The sequence below is a fragment of the Zea mays genome, chromosome 5 (genome assembly GCF_902167145.1).
Source record: "Zea mays cultivar B73 chromosome 5, Zm-B73-REFERENCE-NAM-5.0, whole genome shotgun sequence".
Taxonomy (NCBI): Eukaryota; Viridiplantae; Streptophyta; class Magnoliopsida; order Poales; family Poaceae; genus Zea; species Zea mays.
Genome location: NC_050100.1, coordinates 130,289,340 through 130,305,488, shown reverse-complemented (window position 1 = coordinate 130,305,488; position 16,149 = coordinate 130,289,340). Strand labels below are relative to the sequence as shown.

At 43.7% G+C, this 16,149-nt stretch overlaps 1 protein-coding gene across 1 annotated transcript; it reads right to left on the bottom strand.

Annotated features, from left to right (window-relative positions):
• Positions 1-1,197: 1,197 nt before the first annotated feature.
• LOC100273706 (uncharacterized) lies at positions 1,198-4,016 on the bottom strand. Its single transcript, NM_001148118.2, has 5 exons — positions 3,862-4,016; positions 3,396-3,432; positions 2,729-3,107; positions 2,460-2,579; positions 1,198-1,661 (listed from the first exon to the last, which is right to left on the bottom strand). Exons 1-5 carry the CDS (start codon positions 3,902-3,904, stop codon positions 1,455-1,457), a joined length of 786 nt encoding a protein of 261 aa, NP_001141590.1. The 5' UTR covers positions 3,905-4,016; the 3' UTR covers positions 1,198-1,454.
• Positions 4,017-16,149: the final 12,133 nt, after the last annotated feature.

Genomic DNA, 16,149 nt, shown 5'->3' with positions numbered 1-16,149 from the left:
AATCCTAGTAGCAGTGCACATGTCGCCTCCTTGCATGTCAGCTGCCGAACAATCCCCAACAAATTTCCCCTGATGACAGAAGGCAAATGGGAATCCCAAAGAAAGGCAATGCACTTCCACTGCTAATTGATATCATATTGCGATTGGTATTAGAATTTGTATAAGTTTTTTTGCTACACTAACATGCCTTCTCCATGTTATATAGACTATAATTAATTATTAGATATTATTTGCCCCCTTATGAATATGCATATGGTTTCCATTCTTATTAGTATTCATAGATTAACTTTTATCATATAAATATGTGTGCGTACATGAGGAGTTTAGTCTATATAATAAAGTAAAAAATCTTTTGTGATCTTCTCATGTTTTAAAATTTATTTTTTCTAAAAAAAGGAAAAAAAATTCTTTCCAAAGGTAGAGAATTGTTTAAAAAGGAGGAGAGTTTTTCGACAGAGAAGTATATCTTTTTTATTAGTGGAGATTACTTCACCAAATGGGAGGACTTTCTCTAAAGGAGAAATTCTTTTGAAGGACCACAAGTTTTTGACCTTTTCTATGTGCTTAAAATCTTTTTTTTTTCTTTTTGTCATTTGATTTCAACGGGGGAGATATTGGAGGACCAAAGTAAGCCCAAAGTTTATCAAATACTAAAGCCACTATTATAATGAAATAAGACATAGTCCATTTTTCATCCATGTGCGTTTGGATGCAAATACTGATCTGTGCTAAAATCTAGAAAGATAAATTTGAATCTAGATCAACTGATGGTATTGTTTTTGGAATTCTTTTCCCTGTACATTCACGTGGCTATCATGTTCTAATTTTGGAGAGTAACAAAATAATCGAAATTTGTGAAGTTACTTCAGATGAGACAGTCTAGGAACTAATTCAAGTGTTGTAGATACAAGTTTAGATGTTGCTAACTGGAAATAGCATTTTTGCTGTTGGTGACGAGGAGCATAGAGATGAGGGGTATTGTTTCCTTCTATTCATCTACTAGAAAAAAATCCAAACGCTTACTACTACCTCACCTACAACTGAGCATCCTGAAAATGAAAGGGAGTATATACAGAAACTGGAAAATTAAAAGAAGGCCGAGCAATAAATGACGTGAAAATCGATCGATCAGCTAGCTACGCCTACGCGGCGGGCGGAATGAAGAGAGAACAAGCAAGAAGGGTTTCCAATAGCAGTGATACCAGCAACAAGACAGCAGCAGACGATTATATATGGTAAATGTGAAACCCAGCAAGCCCTTTTGTGCTGTCTTTTGTTTTGTTTCGTTTCGTTATATTAGTAGGATATGCAGAGAATGCAACGGAGCATCGTCCCCTTGGGGAGATCGGAATCGGAACAACAAGCATTCGGTGGGCGGCGGGGCGCTACGACGACGCTATGTATGTGGCTTTTGCTTGCTGGTCGATCGTCGTCGTCCTTCCTGTTGCATGCGATCAGTAGCCGTTGCCGCCGCCGCCGCCGTTGTTGTTGTTGGGTGGCGGGGGCGGCGTGGCGGAGGCGTCGGTGACCACCTCCATCATGGTTGACTGCTGGTCGGCCTTGCGCCTGCGTGCCTCCATGATCTGCTTGGTGTTCTTGTAGAACATGGCGTACAGGCCCAGCTGACCCAGCGCGAACAGCACGCCCAGCCCGTTGGGGATCTGCATATGCGAGATCATATCGTTGACGATCATTATACGTACGTACGTTTAGAAAGAAAGAAAGAAAGAAAGAAAGAAAGAAAACAGCAGAGCTGAGGCTGTATAGCTAGCTAGGATCCAAGAACCAGCTGTAATTGGCCGCCGAGTACAAGTGTACTGCTGGTAGCTAGCCTGCTGATAGCTGATGACCCAAGGGATATATTTGTACTGGTGTACGTATGCAAATGCATTTGATGAATCCAAGCTGATGGCGCTGCTGCTGCCGGCATTGGGAGTATCGACCACCACACCAGGTAGCTGCGGGCGGACGCCAACGCGACGGCGCCAGAACGGAGCCGGCACCCTGTACGTCCAGACCGGCCGGATAGAGAATGGTGGACGGTGGAGTCGTCATGTCATCAAGTGCATGCATCCAACACGGCTTGTGTCGTAGGTGTAGTTGGACTTGGACTAGAGGTGGCTGCAGGGGCTAGCTCTCGCTAGGGCGAATGGGAATGATTGGCACTGTTCAGTTACGTTGTTCTCCGATGGCGACGTTGCTATCAAGTATCAACCGACGACGACCCCAACGCCCAAGCACACTACATGTATTACTAAAAGACTGGTCTCTCTCGTTTACTACGGTTGCCACCTGCTAACTGAAGCATGCATGCCCTGACTTGTTACTGCCAGATTCCCACTGATGATGTAGTAGTAGCTACAGCGGCTCGGGGTAGTTCGAATGCATACTAGGTGTTTAAACAAAAATGAATGTAAAATTTATCCAACACACACGTTATACTAGTAATAGTCGCTTACGGTGATGTAGAGGTCGAAGCGGATGAGCGCGTAGGCGGTCCAGCAGATGCTGTTGGCGAGGGAGGCCAGGGACAGGAACAGGGGCATGTATTCCACGCTCTTTGTCTGGATCACCAATTTCTGATCAACCATATACAAAAAAAGAGACACACACAGCAGATCAGAGACACCAAGTAAGTAAGTAAGTAAGAAAACAAACAAACATTACCTTCGTGTCATATCATAGAGAGAAAGAATCAACGACATGTATGTGAAAACAACGTACGTACCATGACCGAGAGCGGCGCAGCGTACATGCCGGTGCCGAAGAAGACGGAGACGATGCCGACGAGCATGGACCTGCGCTCGTGCGTGTGCGCCAGGGTGAGCACCAGCGCGGCCAAGGCGACGACGAAGGCGACCTCGGCGGCGAACAGGAGCACGACCCTGCGGCGCACCGCCCCCGCGGAGCAGAGGATGAAGAGCGCCACGTAGGTCAGCTGGATGAGCATGCCGGTGCCGTTGATGGTCACCACCAGCATGCTGTGCGGGTGCACCAGCGGCAGCCCGTACAGCACCCACATCATGCAGTTCAGCAGCGTCGCCACGTACGGGATCGGCGAGTACTGCTCCACCGCACGCTTCTTCCAGATGCCCACGAAGGTGGGCCTGCGGGGCGCATTTGTACGCATATATGAGCTACTAGTATGCATGTATGTATCCATAAGCAGAGCACAGTACGTAGTGTTTGTTTGTTTGTTTGCGCGAAAAGTCAACTGTCAAGTTCGTGACATCAGTTTTTCTTCTTGGTTTGATGCTCTGCTTTTTTTAAATTTATCCATTGATTTCTTTATAAGGAGAAAGCTGGATTGCGTAGTACTAGTTTTTATTATTTTTTTATTATTTTGATTTGTAGATAAAAAATAACAAGCAGAAGCAGAATCGATAAATTCTTACACCGGGGAGAGGAAGAGCACAAGGGCGGTGCCATTGCCTGCAGCAACACCAACGCAATTAAGTTAATGATGTACATATAAGCTAGCTTACTCCATTTTACAAAAAAAAAAATATGACACCGTTGATTTTTTTCGAAACATTGATAACTCGTCTTATTTAAAATATTAATTCAAAAATGTAAAATTTTAAGTTAAGAACAAATTACCTTAAATAATAAAATAAATAAAAAATATGATAACTCATTATTTTTTAAACAAGAGGAATAGTTAAAAAAATTTAAAAAATCAACGGTGATAGTAAAACAGCAAACTGAGGAGGAGAACGTGGAACAAAAAAAAAAGACATGTAAAACAGCAGGCGCCACCGCGCGTGATCGGCCGGAGGATATGCTCGTCATGCATGCGTACGGCGTATGCTGTTCGTCAAAGTTGACAACAATAATGAAATGGACGACCAGGGGACTCACCGATGACGCCGATAGCCGTACGGATGGTATCCGCCGAGACCATGGTCGGGGAGGGCGCGAGCTTCTCTTGGATCCGACGAAGAGTCTGTGCCCGGCGCCTTTGGTCGGTCGTGGACAGCAGGAGAGAGAGCGAGAGCGAGAGCGATGTACGAGAAATGTATCGGGCGGGAGGAAGAAAACAGGGCGCCCAAGGGCCCCCTTAAATAGAGGGAGGACGCAGCACACAAGACCCTTTCTTTCTACAGCGCCGCCTCTCTCTGTCGAGTCGCTGCACACAACACATGACACCACCAGGTCCGTCCGCGTCCACCACAAGTCCACAGCCACAGGCATTTCTTTCTGACTCTGTAGCTGTGGCGTCTCCTCCTCTGTAACTGACCTCTCTATATATCGCTAACGTGCTGGACCCAGCCCAGGGACGAAATGTGGACCGCTCGCTAGCTACCTTTTGATCTCGCTTTTCCTCTTCTCTCGGTTCCCACCCCCCTTTTTTTGTTTATTTATTCCTTCTACTCTATTATATATCTGTTTAATTACTTCTCTGATCATGTTGTCTCGGCGAAGCTTCGCCGCGTATGTGTGTCGTGTAAATCTGGTGGATGATACGGCTACGTATAATCGATCTTTGCTGCACTCGAGTAGGATAGGATGTCGGGCTATCTTCTTCATCAGATCACTCATTTCTATTTTTTATATTTTAAACTCTATCATTACCGAAAACTGTTGTTTTGTCGAGTGTCTGAAGCAATCCGTAAAACCTGAAAAACATTCAACGAAGACTTTGCTAAATATAACACTCGCAAAAAAAATGTTGTACCAGCAACGATTTTTTTACTGAGTACTTTTTATCCATCATACTCGGTAAAAAAAACTAAAAAATAATCAGAAAAGAACCAGATTCGGATAGTGTGTCTACAGCCTGCATTGAGATGGCTAGTCCCACGACGTTGATTGGATGGGGCCAAAAAGGCGAAGGGATTGCTACGTACAGCAGTTACACATCATCATTACTCTCCAACCTCTTAACTCTTAAGCAATAGTATACGTACGTAGTAGCTGCAACGTACCCATGGTTTACGTATGCGTGGACCAGCTTCCATAGTTGACTTTTTGGCCTATCGTTTCTGCTATCTTTTTGTTTCGTTTTCTTTTTTTTTTGGGTCCTTCGGTATATAGCTGTCTGCAGAGACCCAACAGACGCGTCCACGGTTCAAAACTATTTTATTCAGATCATATCTACATTGGATAATAATAATAATAATAAATCTTCGGTCACCACGCCTCTAATTTATTTATAGCATATAATCGGCTATTCCATCTCTCCATCTACAAATAAAAGTCTTACGACAGTCACAGTAACAAAGACAAGGGTAATGTGGTGTCCCATAAAAATGGTAGGCATCAATTAGATGGTGGAGTGGGAAGGGGCGGATTAGGGCAATAATAATTAAGTATATTTTATGGAAAGTTACAGTGCTGGGTGGAGGGAGCATGACTAGTATCACCTTGAACTTGAAGAATATTGAAAATAATAAGGATAATGCTATTTATGTATCAACATATTTCTTCAAAAAAAATTATCAGTTTTTAAATCATCGAATGCAAAAAGTATATATGGGGCCTATAGATCGCTCTCCTCTTATCTTTTTCTTACCCCAAAACTTATATTTATATTAATTATCCATAATCGTAGTCGTAGGCCGTAGCACGTATTGATGGATTTTTTGGAACAAATTTGTTGATAGATAAATAGCACATTCCAAATAACACGTTTCAAATGGTTTTCCCGTCCCACCTCGGTGCCGTGCTCTGTGAGCCCCACACCCAACGCCCACGCCTCTCACCTACTGTCTTGTGGACCCCAGCGCACATGCAGCTAGCTACTGCCCTTGCCTATCACCCGATCCCGCTACCACATCGCGCAAAAAATAGTACAAAGCGAGCACTCCAACCCCATGCCCCCCTACTCCATAAATTTGGGGCTAACCACCAGATGACACTTACCCCAGTGTTTAGAAATAAACAATAATTATAATTGAATTGATATCTCAATACATATTTATATGATATATAACAATCGTAGCAATAAAACACGGGCAATTGGCTAGTGTGTGTATGTATGTATGTACACACACTAGTATATAGCGTCTGTTAATGCTGCGATCCTGTGGAAAGGAGGGGTCGACGATGGAAGCAACACGATGGGAAGGGTTGCTGGTCTGGCGGAAGCGACACGAGCGAGGAGGAGAGGGCGGCGAGGACGCGGGAGACTGGGGAGGGGAGGCTGGGGGTGACACAGCCACGTTTGATGGGGGATGAAGGATAAGTGATAAGGGATGATCCAAATAATATTGTTCATTGGATTTAAGTATGAGGGGGTTATCCAGCGATCTGAACCGTTGGTTTTAATACTATGTTATGTCTTGGTGCAATTTGTTTGGTGGATTTACTGGAGGTTATGGGTGTGGGGTGATTTGGTTTGGCGGGTTTTGCAAAGTTTAAACTGGTGGATTATATAGTGGCATATATGTATGTACATAATTCGATGGATTAGGGCCTATCTCTGATTGTTGCTGTCAGAGATAAGTTATGTCTGACGACCGCTAGGGGACGTTGGCGGCTAAACTATGTGATGGCCGTGATGGCATCCAATGGGTCCTACAGCGTTATGTCCGATGGTCTGCATGCGGGTCGTCGGACATAACCAACTTATATCCACTGCTGCATACAGGCCATCAGACTTAAGTGAATGGTATGTCAGATGGCCAACGGATAGTCGTCGGACCTCATACTCTTATGTCCGATGACCACACAAAGTCGTCAAACATAATGAATTACAGGAAGGTCAAAATTCTCCTTATTTTTTGTGAATTCCTACAACTCACAAAATAACATTTCATACACATAAGATTCATCTAGGTATGATTATATACCCGAAAAGCATAGAAGTTGAGAAGGTAGTTGATAATCACACGCTGAATAGTGGGTCGTTCTAATCATTTTTTCACAATTCCTTCGTTAAAACTTATTTGAGCATATATGTTTTCGATAACGCCTTCAAGGAAGGTCTTTTTTACCTTAGGTATAAGGCCCCGTCATTTCAACTTATTTGTGGTTTGATCCCGTTATAGAAAACAATCTAACCCCCCGAGGGGCTACTTTTGAGGATGTGCCTTTACCGAAGGTCCTCAAATCGTGAATTCTTTTTGTTTCCAAGTTTGATTCGGGGTAATTACATAAGCTTCATCTATGGAATCTTCGTTGCCAGAAAAGGGTAGTAGCAGCTTCGTCGCTAGAGCTTGGGTGAAGGGTTTCAAAAGAACCGAATGTCATTGAAAGGGAAATAGGCCCAAAAATCATTTCCACACTTATTTTGGTAACTGACGACCACTGTAACCAATCAAGCTAACTAGTTTGTTAAGTTATAAATTCAGGTACTCAGAAAATACTTCAAGGAAGATGAACCCTCAAAACAGCATATCACGAATCGTCCAAGGCTCTAGTACGGATCGTCTGGAATAACGTCTGCAACACCTCGATGAACTTTGGACAGGAGCTATGGCAAATGCACATTTCTACTGTGGATTGTCCGAAGGAAAGTCACGTACCGTCCGACACTATACGCGGACCGTCCACCCGTTGAAGATCAATCCAACCGAAGGTGCTGGGTTTTGTAAAATGAATTATAGCGTCCACGTGGACCGTCCGGAAGCACGACCAGATCGTCCACGACATAATTTATCTAACTTCTGACAACACATTTAATGTAATTATGTCGTTGATATAGCCGTTATAACAAACCATTGCAATACAACCAATGATGTGAAGGGCGGACGTCCGGGCCAGGCACGCGGACCGTTTTTGTGTGGCAGTAAGGTGGCAACAGCTAGAAAGTGGTTGGTGGCTATAAATACACCCCAACCACCCTCTTGAATGGCATTCAATCTTTCACAACTCTCATTCATAGAGCAATACTTCACTTCAAGCCACACTTAAAAGCCTTATGTAATCTTTAATGCTTAGTGCCTTGAAGAAAATATAGAGAGTGTGATCTTGTGTGTTCTTATTGCTCTTGTTGCTTGGATTTCTTGATCGTGCTTTCTTCCTCCCTCGTCTAAATCTCATTGACATGTAAAACTAGCAAGAGACACCTAAGTGTGTGGTGATCCTTACTGGGTCTGAGTGACCCTCGTGATTAATAAAAAGCACTCAATTAATCTAAGTGACTATTTGAGAGAAAGGGTTGAATAAACCCGTCCTATGTGGACTCCTCAGCGGAGAGTAGGTTCTTCATAACCAAACCTTGGGAACAAATCTCTCGTGTTCATTGCTTTAAGCTATGCTTTGTGATTTGGTTCTCGTCTCCCCTCTCTCTCTCTTGTTCTATTGCTTGCATTTGATCACATCAATTTGAGTTGCACCCAAGTAATTCCATAATCATTAGTGCAGCTCTTGGCAAGAGAACACATCCCCCGCACTCTGATTGACTTTATACTCGCTCTAGCGCTAACCCGGGATTGAAGTTTGCGTTTAAGTTTATAAATTTTATATTGCACCTATTCACCCCCCTCTAGACAACTTTTAGTCAACTTTGGTGTCACCAGAGCTAAGGGAGGTTGAACAGACTTGCACGACATGTTTTGTAAAGGAAAGTACCCTCATTGGATTCCGTAGTTTGTGTGTATAAAGTTTAGGGGCACAAATATTATTTCAGACAAAGATGTGTGTCACTGTGTCCCTACAAATAGGTGTACAGTGCCCACACAAAGGGACAACCTTTTTGCTGCCCACGTACTCTCTATTGGCTTGGAATGCTCTTTCTTCGAAGCTCATTGAGCATAAATATCTTCGGGCAACATCCACATATCCCGAAGGTAACGATATAACAAATTATAATGGAGAAACAATGATAAAGCTTAATGAATACATCTTAGAACTCACCGCTTTCCTTACATTTTTCTCTTTGCGTTATCCGCGTTTGTTTAGCCTTCTCCCTGTGTTTCTTCGTCTCTTTGTGAGTGGAGATAGAGAGAAGACATAATAAACTTAATTGTGTTATCCTGTTTTGGTTTGACACATGAATCCAACATAGGTGACCAACAATAATATAATTTTCTAGGATAAGTTATGACATTAGTGTCGGTGTTTGGACCCGAGTACCTAACCAACCAGTGAAATAATGTTGTGTGCCCCTAACCCAAATGGTGTTGCAAGTTGACACAAGTCTTTTATCCTGGTTCGGGCAAGAAGAGGCCCTACTTCCAGTAGAGGGGGATGAGAGTTATATTGCTTGCACCTAACTGCTTGTAGTAGGGAATATAAGGTGAGCGGGAGAGGGAAGGATCCTAAGTCCCTGTGGTTGATTAAGGCAAGTGCCAATACCGTGGTGGAGGAGAAAACTATGAAGTGTTCGTCTGTCCTCCTGAAGTCGTAGGCTACCCTATTTATAGCCTCAGGAGCGGCTGCCTAGAGTACTGGAGTTGGCCGCACACTTTGAGGAGGTGTCACCGTGGTCCTGTAGACGGTATAGTCTAAAGTATGGTTTCGTACTTGTTGTTGACTTGTGTTTGCTCGATTTCTGCTGAGAGATGAGGCCAGGGCCGAGGGCTCGGTCACGCATCCGAGCCCCCTGGCGAGGGGGTTGTCCATACCATAGTGGTTGACACAGTACTAATTATAGGAAAAAGCCCCTTAAGTAGTGTGTTAGCTCTGCAGTGTCTGATGACATTAGGCGCCTTCCCGTTGCGGATATCGAAGTCAGAGCCGGGCTTGGGCGAGGCGGAAGTCCGCCCGAGGTCACAACCGAACCCGTTCTGGATTCAAAGACGTGTGCCACAGTTGAAGGAGTGGCCTTCTGTGGGATTTGTAGGGAGTGGGTAGACGAGACCGGGCTCGGGCGAGCCAGAGTTTGTCCCAAGGTCGAGTTTTACTTCAGGCGAGGCGGAGTTTGCGCTCGAGGGCTTGCCTGTGCTCCGGTCGTATTGTACGTCCCATCGAAAGTCGGCAGACGGCGTGCAGGAACAGTGGTCGCATGCGTAATCATAGTTGGTGAATCTTTGACAGGACTCCGGTCTTGTCGCTCTTGTACACCTGCAGCCCTTCGTGGAGTAGGTATGCGTATTGAATGATGTTGTCCCCGGTTGACTTTAGGGTTTAGGGCTTAGTCTTGCCCTGAGTTTGTTTCCCTGACCCGAGGCGAGCTTGGGCGAGGCGGAGACCACCGTTATGGGGTGAGGGCACCTTGCCCGAAACCAGGATTCTCCCGAGAACACACCCCGTTCGAGGCGGAGTTTGTGGAGACCCCTGAGAGGGGCCTCGGACGAAGCGCGACTTATGATCCTTCGTCTTCGTGGACGTACCTTGATGGTGTTTTAGGGGTTAAGCACATTTTAGGGGTGTAATCTCGGTACCCTAATTTTCATACCCGACAATTAGCTACTAACTAACAATTTAAACCGGGAACTCAATATATACATAAAGAAATAAAAAAGATAAATTTTCTTAAGAGGAAGATTGAACCAACTTAAAATAAGGTAGAGGGATAAATTAAACTAAAAAGTAGTTTAGAGGGTTATATAGAAATCGTCTAAAGGAAATAATTTAAACGTTTTCTAAATTAAAATATGGAGAGTATAAATATTTAGGCCCCTAAGCTTTTAGTTGGAGCAGAAGCACGGGATGATGGCACGGCTTCGAGAAGCCTGCTGGTGGGGTCGCAATCGTGTGAGGCAGGTCGCCCCGTCGGTGTCAATATGCGAACTATGCACGTGCGTCATATATTAGATAGATGACTGTACAAGGAGCTTGGGACGATAGATCCACATGTTAAAAGATTCAAAAGATTTGATATAGATATTCATTTTAAATGGATATCCAGATCCTTATTCCAATTTAATATGGATACAAGATAGATATATCCATTTCTTAAGGTATTTCTCTATCCGATTCCATATCATGATCGAAAAATATAAAATATTTTATATTATCCTTAAACATGAAAACCATAAAACTTATATCTCTGATTAATTAGTAATGTAAGTGCTATTAATTTTAATATAATAAACGATATGCATCATTTAAACTATTAAAACTTATCTCTATCTCTAGGTTTATTTTAATATGACAAATAATATTTACTTTAAGTGATTTAGTTATTCATAGGTTACTTAAATTCTCGTGTATACATTTATAGAAACACGCGCGCGCATATATATATATATATATATATATATATATATATATATATATATATATATATATATATATATATATATATATATATATATATATATATATATATATATATATATATAATGGAAGCCCAGGGCTTCCATTACTAGAGAGAATCCCGGCCCCCGGCCTGGCTAGGTGTGCGGGGCGCGGGTCGACGTGGCAGGTGGTGGGACTACCGCGCGCAGGTACCGATTCAAGGTGGGGCGTTTATGCATACGGAATTTGAATGAAAAAGCTGCATAAATGGTAACGTGGGGCCGGGGCTCGGGTGGGGAGACGTGAGTCGCGCGTTATGCTTGCGTATTTTGCCGTTATTGGCTGCGTAAATTCGGCGCGGGTCGACGTGGCAGGTGGTGGGACTACCCACGCATGCATCGATTCAAGGTGGGGCGTTTATGCATACGGAATTTGAATGAAAAAGATGCATAAATGGTAACGAGGGGCCGGGGGTCGGGTGTGTAGACGTGGGACGCGCGTTATGCTTGCGTATTTTGCCGTTATTGGCTGCGTAAATTCGCATCTGACGGGACGAGAGTGGTCAGATCGGGTAGTGGGGTGACGCGCGCGTCGTTCGGGAACGTGGGGCGGTCGCACGATGGGGTGATGCATGTTTATGGAAATGTAACACAATGGTCATGTAATCGTAACGGATAGTTCACGTAAATCTCGCGACATGCAAACTGCGCAGCAAATCGCGCAGGATATTGGATCATGCCATGAATATAGGCCAGGACGGTTTAGGCGAGTATAGGAGGTGAAAAAAAAACGGCCTACACACAGCCGCCGCAGCTTTTGTTCATAGCTCTCGAAGAGTGTTGGGTATATGCTTCGTCGCCGAAGGTCTTCTAGGAAGAAGCGGCTCTCGGCTGAAGCTGTTTGTATGAGACGGCCGAAGGTTCCTCTTCATGAAGCTTCGGTATTACAAACCGACTTAAAGATAGAATGACCTTTTAGTCCATAAAGGTCTGAGTCAATGTTGTAAACTTTTATGAGGGGCATAATTGTAATTCCTCACAGGCTATGTCCTGTGCCTATAAATAGTGAACAGTATTCCTTTACTGTTCACGCTTTTCTGGTAATTGCAATCGCATCTTTCGGAAACCAACCTTTGCCAAGGCAGAGGTATTATTGTATTCAATGATTCAATATATTGAATAAATATAATATAATTCGTCTATGATTTATTTACCACTTTTATACCCTTTATTTTATGTTGTCTTATAATATCTATTGAAATTTTATTACGAAGACTTAAGCTTCGTAATTATACTTTCATCTACCTTCGTCCAAGGCTCATTATCCTCAAGGGAATAATGTTTCATGGACGAAGGACGTTGACATTTAACATTTTATGTTGCCTTGTTCTTAATTCATAGCTTTTGAGAACAAGTCCCCAACATTGGCGCCCACCTCCGGTGAACTCACTTCCACTTTTTGAGCTGATGGCTTCGTTCAACGATCAAGCTGGAGCTGCTTCGGACCCGAAGCTGGTGCTCCCGATCACAGGTGGTTCGTCCTCAGAGCCAGCCAACAAGAAACAAAAGAAGGAAGCACAGAGAAGGGTGCAGCATGTTGGGGTGCTAGGACCCTTCATCAAGTCAAGATGGTCTCACATTCCTATTACCTTCTCCCAAGAGGACCTTCAGCTCAAGGATTACCCACACAACGATGCCATGGTTATCTCTTGTGTTATCAAAGGATTTCTGGTCCACAATGTCTTGGTTGACACAGGCAGTGCAGCTGATATCATATTTGCTAAGGCCTTCAGACAAATGCAAGAGCCAGAAGATAAGATTCATGATGCTACACATCCTCTCTGTGGCTTCGGAGGAAGACAGATTGTAGCACTGGGTAAGATCACCATGTCAGTAACCTTCGGCTTCATCAACAACACTAGAACTGAGCAAGTTGTGTTTGACATTGTTGACATGGAATACCCTTACAATGCAATTATTGGTCGTGGCACCCTCAATGCTTTCGAAGCAATTCTTCATCCTGCTTATCTCTGCATGAAGATACCTTCGGATCAAGGACCCATCGCTATTCATGGAAGTCAGGAAGCTGCCAGAAGGGCCGAAGGAAACTGGACTGACTCAAAAGCAATCCATAACATAGATGGAGCTGAAGCTTGTGAACAATACAAATTCAGAAGGGAGAAAGCAGCTTCAGCAGATCAGCCGAAGCCCATGCTCTTATGTGAGGACATAGCAGAGCAGAGGGTGCTGTTGGGCTCTCAATTATCCGAAGAGCAAGAGAAAACCTTGATAAGGTTTTTGTTCAACAACAAGGATGTTTTTGCATGGTCAGCCAATGATCTCTACGGAGTTAATAGGGATGTTATTGAGCACTCGCTCAATGTTGATCCATCCTTCAGACCCAGAAAGCAGAGGCTTCGGAAAATGTCAGATGATAAGGCCGAAGGTGCTCGTAACGAAGTCAAAAGACTCCTCAGTGCAGGAGTTATCAGAGAAGTAAAGTACCCAGAATGGCTAGCTAACACTGTTATGGTAAAAAAGGCCAATGGCAAGTGGCGAATGTGTATCGATTTTACAGATCTTAACAAGGCTTGTCCGAAGGATGAATTCCCATTGCCAAGAATAGACTCTTTAGTTGATGCAGCAGCTTCTTCAGAGCTCATGAGTCTGTTAGACTGTTATTCAGGCTACCACCAAATCTGGATGAAGAAGGAAGATGAGCCGAAGACTAGCTTCATAACTCCAAGTGGCACATATTGCTATCTTCGGATGCCTGAGGGGCTCAAAAACGCTGGAGGAAGTTTCAGCAGAATGACTGCGAAGGTTCTCCAGTCTCAGATAGGCAGAAATGTGCTAACTTATGTTGATGACATCATTGTAAAAAGCACGAAACAGGAGAATCATATTGCTGATTTGCAGGAGACCTTCGCCAGTTTCAGACAAGCTGGCTTAAAGTTGAATCCAGAAAAATGCGTCTTCGGAGTAAAGAAGGGGAAATTTCTTGGATGCTTGGTTTCAACAAAGGGAATTGAAGCTAATCCAAGTAAAATTGAAGCTATACTTCGGATGGAGCCACCAACTACAAAAAAGGGGGCTCAAAGATTGACAGGGAGGTTGGAATCTCTCAATAGATTCATATCCAGATCAGCAGAGAGAAACTTACCATTCTTCGAAGTGCTGAAATCAGCCGAAGTCTTTCAATGGGGACCAAGCCAACAAAAAGCCTTCGAGGAGCTGAAGCAGTATTTGATAGATCTAACAACACTAACTCCACCAACGCCAGGGGCTCCTTTGTTATTATATGTGGCAGCTTCGCACTCAGCGGTAAGTGCAGCACTTGTCCAGGAGAAGCTTGATGGCCAAGTCAGGAAGCAGGTCCCAGTGTATTTTGTATCTGAAGTTCTTAGTATATCAAAGAAAAACTACACAGAATTAGAGAAGGTGTTATATGCTGTTTTGATGGCATCCAGGAAGCTTCGACACTATTTTCAAGCTTACAACATAATTGTTCCTTCTTCACAACCTCTGAAGGATATTATGAGGAACCGAGAAGCTACTGGAAGGATTGGAAAATGGGCTGCAGAGCTCAACGAATTTTGTATTGAATATGTTCATAGATCTTCGATTCAGTCCCAGGCGTTAGCAGACTTCATTGCTGACTGGACGCCAGGGGCTCAGGAGGAAGAAACAAATAAAGACGCCGAAGCATGGATAGTGTTTTGCGATGGGTCTTGGGGAACCTTCGGAGCGGGAGCGGCTGCTGTGTTGGTTTCACCTTCCAAAGTTAAAACTTGCTATGCGGCAAAACTTGATTTTAGTTGCACAAATAACATTGCCGAGTACGAAGCCCTGCTTCTGGGTCTTTGGAAGTTAAAAGCAATGGGAATCAGAAAGGCCATACTTAAAACTGATTCCCAGGTCGTTTCGGGTCATATTGACAAAAGTTGCAAGGCTAAAGATTCGAAGCTTGAAAAATATCTGGATATGGTTCGAAGAGTTGAAGCTTCCTTCGAAGGATTTTCTGTCAAAAATATCCCTCGAGGACAAAATGAGCATGCTGATTTGCTAGCTAAGTCAGCAGCACATGGGCTGCCTTTACCTTCGGATGTGTTTTTTGAAACAATAAAAGCACCTTCGGTAGAACTTCTTGAAAGAGCAGTTCTCAATATATCTCCTGTTTATAGCGAAGATTGGAGAACTGAGATCATCTCTTACCTTCAGGGAAAATTCCTTTCAGATGACGAAACTTATAACAGAAGGATAGAGGCAAGAGCTCGTCCATATGTCATGATAGAAGGGGAGTTGTACAAGCATGGAGTTTGTGCTCCGCTACTCAATTGTTTATCTAGAACCGAAGGCATAGAGTTGATGAAAGAAATACATGCAGGCCTGTGTGGATCTCACATTGGATCTAGGCCGTTACTTGGAAAAGTTTTCCGTCAAGGGTTTTATTGGCCGAAGGCAGCTTCGGATGCAGCGGAATTAGTTCAAAAATGCGAAGGTTGTCAGAAATGTGCAAGAGATCAAAAACAACCTTCGTCCTTGACACAACTCATACAACCCATCTGGCCATTGCAAAGGTGGGGCCTTGACTTGTTGGGTCCACTACCACCGGCCCAAGGGAACTTAAGATATGTTGTAGTGGCTGTGAAATATTTTTCCAAATGGATTGAGGCAAAGCCTTTAGCCACAATAACTTCGGCCACCATTCAAAAGTTTTTCTGGCAGAATATTGTTTGTCGTTTCGGAGTACCAAAGGCCATCACTGTGGATAATGGAACACAGTTCGACTCCGAAGCTTTCAGAGATTTCTGTGAGCAAATTGGTACGAAGATCCATTTTGCATCAGTCAGACATCCGGAGTCAAATGGGCTCGTTGAAAGAGCCAACGGCATTATAATGACAGGAATAATGAAGTTAATCTTCAATCAACCCAGGGGAAAGTGGCCAGATCAGTTAACCAAAGTGGTGTGGAGCCACAACACAACAACATCAAGGTCTACAGGCTTTACTCCATTCAAGTTATTATTCGGTGACGAAGCAATAACTCCGAAGGAAGCAAAAACTGGATCAATAAGAA

What these genes read in the sequence shown, in the direction of transcription:
- LOC100273706 (NM_001148118.2), bottom strand. Translation starts at nt 3,904, where the DNA reads ATGGTCTCGGCGGATACCATCCGTACGGCTATCGGCGTCATCG. An exon ending in GTGCTCTTCCTCTCCCCGGT is followed by an intron (nt 3,108 to 3,395) that starts GTAAGAATTTAT and finishes TGCGCCCCGCAG; the next exon opens with GCCCACCTTCGTGGGCATCT. An exon ending in GCTTCGACCTCTACATCACC is followed by an intron (nt 1,662 to 2,459) that starts GTAAGCGACTAT and finishes TCGCATATGCAG; the next exon opens with ATCCCCAACGGGCTGGGCGT.